General features: G+C 53.8%; 3 protein-coding genes across 3 annotated transcripts; 1 reads left to right on the top strand and 2 right to left on the bottom strand.

Moving 5' to 3' along the window:
* Window positions 1-530: 530 nt before the first annotated feature.
* Window positions 531-2,566, bottom strand: E0L32_001416 (uncharacterized protein; the record flags this gene model as incomplete). The annotated part of the gene is made up of 4 exons (XM_031135493.1): window positions 531-1,406; window positions 1,470-2,229; window positions 2,303-2,446; window positions 2,502-2,566. 4 exons carry the CDS (start codon window positions 2,564-2,566, stop codon window positions 531-533), a joined length of 1,845 nt encoding a protein of 614 aa, XP_030991930.1.
* A 4,529-nt stretch (window positions 2,567-7,095) lies between these two features.
* E0L32_001415 (uncharacterized protein) lies at window positions 7,096-9,449 on the bottom strand (the record flags this gene model as incomplete). The annotated part of the gene is made up of 9 exons (XM_031135492.1): window positions 7,096-7,145; window positions 7,214-7,289; window positions 7,347-7,529; window positions 7,596-7,887; window positions 7,942-8,336; window positions 8,386-8,553; window positions 8,616-9,193; window positions 9,235-9,377; window positions 9,445-9,449. 9 exons carry the CDS (start codon window positions 9,447-9,449, stop codon window positions 7,096-7,098), a joined length of 1,890 nt encoding a protein of 629 aa, XP_030991929.1.
* A 1,425-nt stretch (window positions 9,450-10,874) lies between these two features.
* E0L32_001414 (uncharacterized protein) lies at window positions 10,875-12,819 on the top strand (the record flags this gene model as incomplete). The annotated part of the gene is made up of 2 exons (XM_031135491.1): window positions 10,875-10,884; window positions 10,949-12,819. The coding sequence occupies 2 exons, from the start codon at window positions 10,875-10,877 to the stop codon at window positions 12,817-12,819; spliced, it is 1,881 nt and encodes a 626-aa protein (XP_030991928.1).
* Window positions 12,820-13,197: the final 378 nt, after the last annotated feature.

Below are 13,197 nucleotides of genomic sequence, written 5' to 3'. Positions count from 1 at the left end.
ACCACCACTCCCCAAACTATCATACTTGCTCTGTCTTATCATTCATATCATTCATGTTATTCACATTCATCCCGTGACATCCAGCTAGGGAAACCCAGTTCCTATTCGTATGATGTTGTATTACAGAAATGCCTGTCTCTAGTCGACTTGGGTATATCAAATGCAAAGTAAAGCCCTGTTGTTCCTTTCATTAAAGAGATGTGCAATCCGCCGTATTCGCCCGACCTCTGAGTGCGTGCTGAACGCCAAACAAATTCTATGTCTTCTTGAGGTTCTTGAGGTATTCTGTTGTATAAAAAAAAAGCGGTCATAAATCGTTCCATCCGGCCGGATATACGCTTGTGCGAGCACAACGGCCATTGCTGCAATTCTCATGCGTGTTGTCCAAGTATTCGGAGCTTTCAGCATCTACCGTGGTCGGTGAGAATTTGGTTCGTCTTGATGGAAACCACAACGGATGGCATCATGGGTGTCCTGATAGGTACTACCGTTCGGTAGACCCGGCGGCACCTGTGGGAGATAGCGTCGTACTAAGCCACTCGCTCCCGAGCCCGCAGTAGGTGAAGGCGTTGCCGCTCATCGGCGTCGCCGTGCGAAAGATGGTGGCCGAGCATGGTCAGCGGAGATGTCTGCCGTCTCGGCAGGGAAGCAGGGCGCTGTGGGCCCTGCGCCGACGCATCGTGATGGTCCTCGTTGGATGCCTCCAGGATGAGCGTCAACGGGTCGGCCAGGCTGGCGCTGGCCGCCGTCGGGGTCGTAGGGGCACTTATCACCGTCTGGTAGTCTGGCAGTCGGACGCGCTCCGAGACGGCAAGCGGTGTCACTCTCGTGGTCTTGATGGCCGTCGCGTAGCTGGGGACCTTGCACAGCACCGACATCTCCGGGTAGTCGAGGTGCTCGGGCGTGGCCTGCCCGGAACCTTCTTCTCCGCTGTTGTGCCGCGACAGCGGGGCCGACTGGGCTGGCGAGGTGCTGGCACTCTCAATGCCGTGCACATGTTGGGCAGAGGGCGTGTTAAAGCCGGAGCCAGATATAGAAGTGTTGGAGTGCAGAGAATTGCCGCCGACGCTCTGCGATACGCCTTCTAGCCTGGACGACAGCGCTGCCGGCGGCACTGGGATGCTGTTGCTATTCAGCATCGCCGCGAGGTTCTCTGACGATCCGCTGCGCGACTGGCCGTAGAAAGGACTGCTCACGCCAGACTGCACGCCGGGGGTCTGCAGACCGGCGATCTCCACCTCGTCGTACAATTGATCAAGAACATGCTCCCCATATCCTGGCGGCGCTATTGAGTTTGCCTGTCCGGGGTCTGCGGAAGCCTGTTGTGCGGGCCCTCGAAGGTTTCCTTCCTCATCGAGAGGGATATTGGGCGAGATGAAGATGGTTATAGGTAGCGTAGCTCGGAGCTATCGCAGGATCAGTATGAGTGACAACGGTTTCTAGTCGTCTCGGAAGGGAGGAAGCCTTACCTCAGAGATGTGGCCGTCGGGGTTCTTCAGAGATACAACCATCTTGAGCTTGTGCCGGATCTTGATGCCGTGAACATTGGCATCCTGCATGCACTTGCCCAGCTTCCGCGGCAGGTCCAACTGCGTGTTCAACATCCAGCCTTCTTGACCGGTATCCTCAATCATGTCGTGCCAATGCTCCTCCCTGGTGACCGACAAGGTCCACGAGGCAACCTCCCTCTCCTTCTTGTGCTCCTTGAGATGGTGCCCGTGGTTGCCTTGCAAGAATATCTCGTGGATCTCCAGCAGCTTGATCGTGATATCGCCGATTTCCAAGCCCTTGAGCAAAGGGCTGAATCTCGTCTCGAGCGGAACGGCACTGCCAAAGACAATGGCCTTTTGCGGCACAATGATGGAATACTCGACCTTGTTGGGCCAGATGTTTTCGACGCTCATGGCGTGCAGGAACTCGAGCGCCGACGACTCGAGCGTCCGCACAACGCGAATGTGCTTGTAGGCGTGCATGTCGTAGGCCAGCTTGCCGCGCGCGATCGTGGCTTTGAGGCGGTAGACGATGCTCCCTTCAGACATGCCTTCGACACTCTCGGCGGTGTCGCCAGGAAGGAGGACCTCGAATGGAAATTCGTAGTTGCCCTTCTCCAGAATCATGCTCTTACCAGGCGTGCCCATAAAAGAGGGCCACCTGTGCTGGTAGATGACCGTCGACTTGTCGACCTTGGAATTTGAGATGCCTGTCGGCGTAATCTTGGAGTCGATCCATCTGGTAAGGCAAGCGATTAGTTGCCTGGCCGTGCTGCGCTCCCACGCCGCCAACGTGTGACTGCAATACTCACGAGAGATGTTGTGTGCCTGTTAACCGAAGGTGGATGTCCTCGATCTTGGTTGGCCCGGGTACACAGACCGCGACGACGCCCTGGAGCATCTGCCCGGAGGACTCATGCTCGTTGCCGCGGAAGACGATAAAGTCACTCTCAAGGCTAGATTTGTGTTAGATCGGAGAGGCAAAGGTCTCGACTGGGGAGGGAGACTCACCGGATATCGAAGAGGGTAAAGGCATGGCGGCCTGTTACTGAGGTGAAAGGGTTAAAGGAAGGCATGGCAGGCGAGTTGGGCCGCTGGTAGGTGGATGGTGGTATTCGAGTTAGAGGATGAAGTCAGTCGACCCGTCGACTGTTGGAAAGTTGCAGTGAGCCTCGCTGGAAGCACTGCGGAAACAGGGTTGGATGGTTTCGTGTCTGCAGCGGGCACGCAGAACACAATGGGTTTGCGCGGGTGAGGTTCGTTTTTGGGTCGGAGCGAGCCCAAACGGCGTGAGGCAGCCGTGAGCACTCCGGGGTCGAGTTTCGGTTACAAAACCTATGTCAGGCGTGTTCGGTGTAGTTGAAAGCCATGGGACTTTCTCGATTTGCGGTTGTCCGTCGAGGACGAGGCGAAGAGGCTCCGAAAAGGCGAAAAGGTGGTAAGGGGAAGTCTACGAGGGGAAGAGGAGGGCACCGATCCGACTCAAGTAGTCTCCAAATACGACAGGCAGCACGGCGTGGGAGACACCTCAATGCGGCGGCGCCAAGGGGACTCGGGGACGGGCCCACGGGTGACGAGGTCAGAGGCGACGATGCAGGTAGGTGGTAGGTACCTCGACAAGCCAGGGACGGCGACAAGGGAACTTGGCTCACTGAACCAGGCCACATGCAAAAAATGGATTCTCATGTCAGAACAGGATCACCTTGTCCTGAGCCGCCGACCACCACCACTCTGCCATTACCCTCTTCCTGCCCTACCAGTCCTACTCTACTTATCAGGTGGGCGGGACCAGCAAAGGATGAAAAGTACCTAGTGTCGCGCCGCACATCCGCCGGCCAGAGCCAGCGTTTTCCTTGCTGGCCTAGGATCATGGAATGGGTGCAGCGATTGGCGGAGATTTGGCTACTCGCGGTATCAGCTTGAGTCGTGCGATAGCGGCCCAGGCCCAGTCAGTGTGTACGGAGTACTTGTACTAATAATTGACCGTAAGATGCAGGTGGGATAACGCGATGGGGGGCTTCGACTAATGTCCTGACTGAGAAGAAAAAAGTCTAAAAGTGGGCTGCCCGTTAGTGAACGGGATGCACGAAAGTACAGCCAAGTAACGGCCGCTGCAACTCGTGCGCTCCATGTCACGTCGACGTAGTTACATGCATTGCAGCTTTTCGACAGCCTTTTCGTAACCTTGACGCACACCACCTCCCGGGTTTAGCACCGGTTTTGCTGGGGCTCCGATGGAGCCTCTTCTGATGCTTGGTGCCCGTGCCTGCGCCGATGAATAACCGCGGCCGTTCATCTTCCAACAGAGGCCATCCCTGCCACGCTCTGCCGCCATCTGCGCCGAAAGCTGGTACTTGTAGTTACATGTGACTGCCATACCGTGTCGTACCGAGACAGACCTTCAGATCTGGTAGGGCGGTGGTCTGTGTGACCCTTCCATCGATGCTTCTTTTCCTTCCATGGGTATTGCATTCAATTAGTGGTCAACACGCCTCACACGCCTCTGCCGGCACCGGCGACTCGACGGTCGGCACGGCTGCCGTTTGCCTGCGAGGTCCCGCCGAGCACGTTGCCTTGCCTGGGTCCAGTGTGTCAGGAACATCAATAATTATGTGCTTGGTCCTGCCCGTTCTTATTCCAATTGATACTACTGCAGGAGGAAACGGACCAAATCCTCCCAGCATAGCACCTCATCCGCATGTCAGCACTCACTCAGCCCCAAGGAGGGGGGCGGTGAAAATGCGCTTCTTGTTGAAATTAGTGAAGATAGGTAGCTATGTCTATTTATTGTGAAATATCAGCATCCCTTCTCCACTACATACGACAGGATTTGTGTTTTACGCGACTTTCTTATCTCTCTTCTGTTTCGTGATGATCTTTTTTGGATCGTCTCAAGCCCACCGGTGCCCACCCTCTTCTCTCCTTGTCACGCCAATGTACCCGCCCTCCAATTAGACTGGGAGATGCCGCGCATGGTCCTTGGCCGGGTACATGTTTTCAGATACCGGTACTAGGCCAAGGTCCCACTGTGGACCTTGGTGGCCCGAATTGATGTTTCCACCTGCGTAGCGCCTGGACAACCTGTACTTGTAAACCAGTGGCCCTCCCTTGTGCATTGATATCAGATGTTATCTCCCCAAGCAAGCCCTATCGGCAGGAACACACCAGCCAGTCTAGGTCTTCCGAGAGCTACCTAGGCAAAGACGGACGCAGCAGTGCATGTGGACAGTCAGGCCATCTGCTTCGTCAGCTTGGCAATGTGGCATTGGTGAGATCCAGGGTCTTTTCGCATCTCTTTCCCCCGCGCCTCGCCTGCCGAGGGTAGACTCCGCCATCAGATGGTTCTCCTCTCCCCTCCGCACTCATGGGCTGATCGCTCGCCGCAAGGCAGTGGCAGCGGGAGCAACCTCGCGGAAGCGCGTGGTCACTCACAGGGAGGGCCAATGGAGCCAAGAACAACGCCCTGATGCGCTACGGGACAGTTGCTGGCCAGGAATGGACGGCACTGTCAAATAAAGATGCGCGCCGTCTTTTGACGTGCAGGGTCATGTTAGACCCACCACCACCACCTGAAGCCTTGAAGAGCCTTGAAACAGGAAGAATGGGCCACGATAGGGAACTGCTCCCCGGCCCTCTGGCCAACCGGCTCTCGGTTCATCGTCCCCCGACTCAAAAACCACATGTTCATCAACTCCCCGAGGAGTCAAGGGCACTCGATTGAATCCGAGAGGAACTCTGGTGCAGACTGGTGGTGCACACGCACCAGCTCTACCTATCATTTCTGAGGGCAATAAGATATTCCCTCACTTACCGAGTCGAGAGAGAAACGCGCCAACAAACAGGGTTCAGGTTCGTTCCGCTCAATGTGGTCGTCTCCATTTTAGCTCGGTCCGGAAATCGGTCAACGGCAGGAGAAAAGTCGAGCCCACCCGGGCTTGACTCGGCGACTCACCGCCCCTTACGACAGCGCCAGCAGCCGCCCGGACGACTGTATCTCGCATCTTGTGTCATTGTATGTAATTACCGAGAACCGTCTTGAATCATGTCGCCTGCAATACTCTGCCCTTTGCCAATCTCGGGGACTGGCACACATCATGTTCGGCGCAAGTACATGAAACATTCTGCTTGGGAGAGCCTGTGTGAATTTGATACCCAGTTGGCTATCAGCTCACTAGGACCCGGTACGCAAGCAGGATTCGAGATAGGTATGCAGATCAAAAATGGTGCCTGCCTCATAATTTCCTTGTTAGTGCCTCAAGGTCGTTACTAGATGCAGTAAGGCTCTGATAACGTCAACTGGGCTTCGACGGCACTACGGCGCAGATCGGAAGGCAGAGATTCCCAAGGAATGCACCGCGGTACTACTCCGGCTGTCCTACCTATTGTGCCCACGGTCCCCGGCATGGATGCTTGGCTTTTTCCATAAATGGGTCTGATAAGGGTTTTCGTTCTTGTGGAATCCAAAGTATCTTACCTTACCCACGGCCGCCTTGTGCAACCAAGTGAGGGTCAGATTAGTTGACAGACTGCTAACAGAAGTACTTGTCTACCCATCAAGCCCATCGGATTTAGGTAGTGGGATAGCCCTTCCGGGTTCCAGGGCAAGGATGTGACAAGGATATTGATTGTTAAGATCGAGGTAGCTCCTGATGAACTTCCGTCAACTATTCAGACGCCCACTCGGCAACCCACCCATCATCGCCACTAGGTACGCGTGTTTCGTCACAGATTTACAAATGTCTCCGTCGGCTCGTCCACGCAACGCGTTAGTTGTCCCGTTTCAAGGAGGCTCTCTCCTGCAGGTCCGAGTAGTATCAAGAACGGATGCATGGTCCCAGGCAATGTCGCTATAATCAAATCTGCATCACGACCTGTTTCACAGCAGCAAGTGAAGGCATATAAGTGGGCATGATGTGCGTTATATCTTGGGCACGCAGGTTTTGCTACCTATGTCTTCATTACCCGCTGGCACACGGTGCGTTATATACAAGTACGTGCATCCATGTTCCATGTGCATGTACGGAGCAGGTCTCCATCAACAAGGACCACATTAAAAACCACGCATGAAGGAAAACATTGAGGCTCAACGATACAAGGCTCCATTTGCAAGCTCGCCCCTTGGCCCCTCCTTGCTGCGTCCAAGAGACCCGCCGCAGTTGGTAGGATCCAGTCTACGCCAGCCCTTATCGCTATTTGCCTCCCTGCAAGTAGGCGTGGGCCTGCGTACATAGTTCGTAGGATGGACCAGCTGGCTAGCCAAGGCTTGCAACGTGGATCTCGTTTTAGCTTCGGACTGGCCCGTTCTAATCGCAGTGTCGCCGAGCAGAGGTTGAAACTCATGGCACTGTACAGAGTAGTAGCGGCATTGCCCGAGCATCTGGCAACTCCTTACTCCTTACCGGACCATAGACGCTCATAAGCAAACGCACGAGGCGAAATATTCCAATAGTGGACCTTGTGAGACTATGATCCCAAGGTCCATGTTGGCGTGGAAAGTATTGACAAAGCAAATCCCGCTTCAGATACCAACAGCCCCAAGAGATAGAGAACTGGACACCTTCTGCGAGGTCATGACCAAGACACTAGATCCAACGATCTTGCTCCACTATGGCTGACCAACATGGTCTGTTGGCCTGTTCCAAGTTCGAAGATGGCCTGTAGGCCGGTCAGTATATTGCACGACGGTAACCGATATGGAGATGAAGCGGAGAAATAGTACACACCTGATTTGCAGCTTGTGATGATAGCATCTTGAGTGAACTCAAGCCAGCAAAGGGGGTCCTTGTCGAGGTTTTGAGACTTCGCCCCAACGTCAGCATCACAGATAACATGTCTCGAGGATTCTGGAGCACTTACACAGACTGGAGGCAATGTCGCTGTCCGTGCTCGGGGTTCGACTGGGTGAGGCAAGATCTTCTCCTCATCGTCTTCTTCATCATCAGCCTGTGTAGAAATGTTGGAATCGGAGCGCAAGCGGCTCGTTTGGGTCTCTGTTCGTTGTATCGGCGGACCCATCGAGCCTCGGTGCCGGATTGAAGCCTGCACGTTCGAAATCGTTAGCCCGAAGCATGTCTGCAAAGATTCACTCTCTTTGTATCGACCTACCGCTACTGCTTTTGGTCTGTGAAGCATGCCAACACTGAAATCCCACAAACACAACCTGCAGTCCTCTCCTACACTGCCGAAGCGGTAGATCTTGTCATCACATCGCCAGGGGTCAAACGCGACTGATGTGACCCAGGAGTGGTGACCTTGACATCTTGCGATGAGGGCCGACTCGCTGGGACACCAGATGGAAATGAGATCATCTTGCCCGCCAGTGAGAACATATTTGCCGTCTGGAGACCAGCAGACGCAAATGAGCCCACCATAGTAGGAGTAAAACAACTCGAGAAGCCTATCGTTGCTGTCAGTAAGCCTTCTCTAGACAGACACAAAATGGTGATCATACTCTTCTTTCAGGTAATCGATGATCCTCAGAGTGCCGTCCTCTGACACGACGGCCAGATGGCGGTTGTCTGGTGAGAAAGCAAAGGCGTTGATACGCTGGTTTGAGAGTTTCCAGAAAGCCACAGGGTTCGTCTTCTGGTTCTTCGAGGTGACCGATTTATGGACCTGAATCTGTGTAGTGTGGTTGATTCCGTTTTTGACCCCGTTCTTTACACCGTTCGCAGGCTCGGCTTCCCCGTTCTCCTGCGCTGCCTCTTCCTCGCCCGGCGTGAACATGGCGTCTTCTTTCTCCTTGTCATACACTACCAGGGATCCATCCATGTGAGCAGCTAGGAACAGGTTCTCTGAGCCTGGTATCCATCGGATCTCTGAGACGGGCGTTCCATTGATAGCCCCCTGCCGGATATTAGCATATATGCCGTACAGCAAGAGTAGTACAACGCACATTCTTATTCAACCTCGTATATCTCTGCGAGACAGGCTCCCACCAAATGATCTCTCCCGTGGAGAACCCCATGATCACGTCGATATGCTGGAGTGATTTGGTCACTTTGTTGACATCGTGACAAAGGCAGTGTGCTTTCGTGAACAGGATCTTGGTCAGATAATCCGCCTTCACCAAAGAATTAGCCTTGACCTCCATATGCTTGCAGTGTTTCCGCCATTTATGCATACCTTTTTCTCGGATGAGAGATCTAGCCACTGGAAAGCACGGTTGATGTTGGCAAAGGCGAAAAGTCCATCTGCAGGGCGGTCCTGCAGTCTCTTGGAGAGGTTTTCGTGGACGATGACTCGTGATATGAAGGAAGAATTGCTCTTGGTCATGTTGTTCTTCGGTTTCCTCTTCTTGCCAGCATCCTTGGCGTTGACTGGAGACAAGTGAGCGTTGCCTTCGCCGAAGGCCGGAGCGCTTCCTAGGAAGGCATCGCTTGCACTGGTCCGGCCATCGACACTGCTCAAACGAGCCTCGGTGTCGCTCTCGTGTGGATGTTCTGGGATGGTTCCCTGCGCGTAGCCAGGGCGAAGGGCCAGCCCGAAGGGCTTGTTCGGTGTAGATGAGGTCGGCCGGCCTTCGAATGAAAGAAGAGATACCTTTGTACCGGCACTAGCTGGCTGCGGTGTGGTTGCGAGAGGATTTGGATTGACGATAGGGGCTTCGGAGGGGTGAGGTGGGGGAGTCGCCAGATGTAGGTCCTCCTTCAGAACGTAAAGACCTGGGGGAGTTTGAACACGGGTCAGCAGGAGATCCTCGACTTCAAAAGGGCGCTGGTGGGCAAGGAATTCGTCTTCGCACCTTCACCGACCAGAAACTGGTATTCTGGGCCTGTAGGATGCGACAGGATGTTGTTGGTCTCGATCATGGGGGCAATGTGCCCACCCGCAAGAGCCGCATTGTAGGCAGCCTGTGTCGGGTACCGAGGCGGAGGTGGAAGAACACTGTTAAGAGAATCACAAAAGTTAGAAAGAAGTTCCTAAACCTTCACTAATGGAGCTTCTTTCTTACAACATGGCTAATGAGCCGGGCAAGGAGACAGATCTGGTCGTGTGTTCTCAAGAGGCGTGCGTGCGTGTATTTGCGCAAGACCAGGAGGAGGGGAATCAAGCGCGCGCTTTGAGGACTTTTAGTTGAACAGGACCGAGTAGACGACCGACAAACAGGATGCGAGAGCAAGCCTGTGGCGCAGACAATGACATGTACAGGCCGATAGCACCAAGGCACAGTGAGGGGACGTTTGGAGGTTGGTGATGAGGTGAGGAATTGAAGTGGACGAATAAGTGGCCAATGGGTTCTGAGCCGGGAGAGGAGCAAGCGACCGCAGCAGGGGTTTGGAAGCACATGGAGGTGCATGGCTGATCACCTCTTGTGCCCCGCACGCCAGACCTGACAGAGTTAAAACCTGGGCTCAATGTGCTTGTTGGGAGTGTGGGGTAAACGGGCCCGTGGCCCAGGTTGGCCATGCGTGGAATTTGACGCACCAGCCCCGGGCCCTGCTGTGTCTTGGTTTCTCCGGCTTGACGGGCTGCTTGTCCCACCCACCAGACATTCGATCGCAATCTTGGACAGTTTTGAAGCAGTTCTTCAATTGGCCTGCTCAAAGTACTGTAGCTGGCGACTATGGCCTCTCGACATGTGACACCTAGAGTTCATTGGGGAAGTTATACCTGAACTTCCGCATTGCAATACATGAACTCGAGCATAGTAGGTACCTAGGTACGTATGGACCTATGTCTGATTGCACTCGAGGGCTGTGGCCCTTCAGAAAGAAGTATCCACACATTTTGATAGGATTTCCTTTGAGCTGAAGAATGGGATTGACATAGCTGTGTGCTCTTTTTCTGGCAGATGACCGTGGTGTATACAACGAATGCTTTACTCTGTCTTTGGACATTTCTTTTATGTGAGCACATTTTGTCGGAATGGCCCTTATAACTTCAACCGTTCCAAGACATGTCCCGCAGTGGGTATGCCTTTGGTTCTAGATAGTGTGTAAATGGTGGTAAAACTTGTTGGAGACAAGACAATAGTAATCTAGCTGAAGGACTGTGCTTCCTCTCCTTGGAGATCGATATTAAAGTCTCCTACCTATGGCCTATGGATGATAGTGGTTGTTGGTTGTTCAGTGTTCCGCCATTGCCTACCAATCATCCAGGCTAGCCAAGGGCCAGTGCAGCGGATAAGCCCGATAAGGAAGCTCCCTCGACGAGCTAAGCTCAGTGGCCTGCAAGGATCCGCTATTGTTGTCCTTCGTAGGGCATCACCACACATACCACGCATACCAAGGCTGCATTCTTCAGCTATCCTCTCGTCGCGGGAAGCGCGGCAAAGGTCGTCATTGTCTCCCCAGCTTTGTTTCACATCACGCCTTCTCGCGCCGTGATCCTTCTTTTTTAGAAATGCCATACCTCAACTGACCGGGCTAACTTTCCATCAAAATGGCACAAGGTGCGACCATACCCGCTCCCTCCACCTCAAGACATTCATCAGTGGGCTGATTCTTGGACAACAGTGCGCATCTGTGTATGCGGCGATGAAAGCACCGGAAAGTCCAGTTTGATCGTATCCCTGGTCAAAGATGTCTTCTACTCGAACAAGATCCAGCCGGTCTTGCCCCAGATCAACATCCCACCCAATATTGGAACCCCCGAGAACGTAACTACGACCATCGTCGATACGTCTGCTCGACCCCAAGATCGCACGACTCTTCGCAAAGAGATTCGAAAATGCAACGTCATACTTCTCGTTTACTCGGACCACTACAGCTATGAGCGCGTCGCTCTGTTCTGGATGCCCTACTTCCGCTCCCTCGGTGTTAACGTCCCCGTGGTGCTCTGTGCCAACAAGTCCGACTTGCTGGGCGATGGCAAGACGTCTCAGGTGGTGGAGGAGGAGATGCTACCAGTGATGCAAGAGTTCAGGGAGATTGATTCTTGCATACGCACGAGTGCGCGCCAGCACTACAACGTCAACGAGGTCTTCTTCCTCTGCCAGAAAGCCGTGACACACCCCATTGCGCCACTATTTGACTACAAGGAGGGACAGCTCAAACCAGCCTGTGTCGCCGCGCTGAAGAGGATATTCTACCTGTGCGACAAGGACCAAGATGGCTATCTTAACGACGAGGAGATGCTCGACTTTCAGCTCAAATGCTTCGACAAGGCGCTCGCGCAAGATGACCTCGAGAACATCAAGTTGACTATCAGCAAAGCCGCCCCTGGCTCTGACATCAGTGCGGGCATTGACATGCATGGCTTTTTGCAACTCAACAAGTTCTATGCGGAGAAGGGTCGGCATGAGACGATCTGGGTAATCCTACGGCACTTTCACTACACCGACAGCTTGAGCCTCGAAGACAGCTTCCTTCACCCCAAGTTCGAAGTCCCGCAATACGCCTCGGCGGAATTGAGCCCTGCCGGCTACAGATTCTTTGTCGACTTGTTCCTATTGTTTGACAAGGACAATGACGGTGGTCTGAATGACGAAGAATTGACGGCTCTATTCGCGCCTACACCCGGCCTTCCTGCATCTTGGGTTGAGACATCTTTCCCCTCATGTACCGTGCGTAATGACGCAGGCCACATCACGCTCCAGGGTTGGCTGGCGCAATGGAGCATGACGACTTTCGTTGAGCCCAAGACAACGCTCGAGTACCTTGCTTACCTTGGGTTCGAAGCGCCGAGTGCCAAGGATCCCACCGCTGCGTTAAAGATCACCAAGCCCCGAAAGCGGCGACGAAGACCGGGGCGTGTCGAGCGGAACGTCGTGCTCTGTTATATCCTTGGGGCGTCTGGAGCCGGCAAATCTTCATTGCTTGATGCTTTCTTGAGCCGTCCGTTCGATGGAACCTACCATCCGACCATCAAACCTCGAAGGGCGGTCAACAGTGTCGAATTACAGGGCGGAAAGCAGTGCTACTTGATCCTGGAGGAGCTGGGCGAGCTGGAACCTGCCATTTTAGAGAACCAGGCCAAACTGGATGCCTGTGATCTGATATGCTACACATATGACTCGTCTGACCCAGATTCATTCTCACACATTGTCGAGCTGCGAAATCGCTATCCGCAGCTCGATGAGTTGCCAGCCATCTATACCGCCCAGAAAGCTGACAAAGACAAGACAACGCAACGGTCGGAATTGCAGCCAGATGCATACACCTCCAGTCTCAACATGAGCACACCGCTCCATGTCAGCGTTACCTGGAATAGCATCAGCGAACTATTTGTCTCGCTCGCCGAGGCAGCCACGAATCCGAGCACAGCGTTTCCGAAAAGCGAAGAGCCGCCCCCTGACAGGACGAGCCTCTATCTAGCACTCGGAGCCACTACATGCGCTGCGGCCGCTGCGTTTATGATTTGGCGTCGATCGACCAATACAACATGATGGACAATTCTGCATTATTGTGCGCGTCCGCCGCTGTCGCTATCCGAGCAAGCTGCAAGTTCTGCAAGATGCCGAAAGAGCGAAGCTGCAATGTTTTCCCCGGCGTACTGGATAATTCAGGGGCTTCTTTGCCCTGATCACAGCGTTTTGATACCCGACTCTTCTCGTATACACATACTTTAATCTCTAGGTAGTTGTAATGGCAATATGCTGCACCGCCAAGTGCTTGTATTCTAGATCCATCCTACCATCAGCCGGAGGCCCAATCCGTCAAGATCCCGAGTGCCACCATTTCCTACCTAGCGACTTGATGATGGTATGACTTCACTGATCGCTATTGACCGGTCTAACAGCGTTTTATTTTTGGCCTACCCATAC

Source organism: Thyridium curvatum (assembly GCF_004353045.1).
Source record: "Thyridium curvatum strain D216 chromosome Unknown NODE_5_length_802575_cov_81.998223, whole genome shotgun sequence".
Taxonomy (NCBI): domain Eukaryota; kingdom Fungi; phylum Ascomycota; class Sordariomycetes; order Thyridiales; family Thyridiaceae; genus Thyridium; species Thyridium curvatum.
The sequence above is the reverse complement of the archived record's forward strand: the minus strand, read 5'-3'. Positions and strand labels throughout refer to the sequence as shown.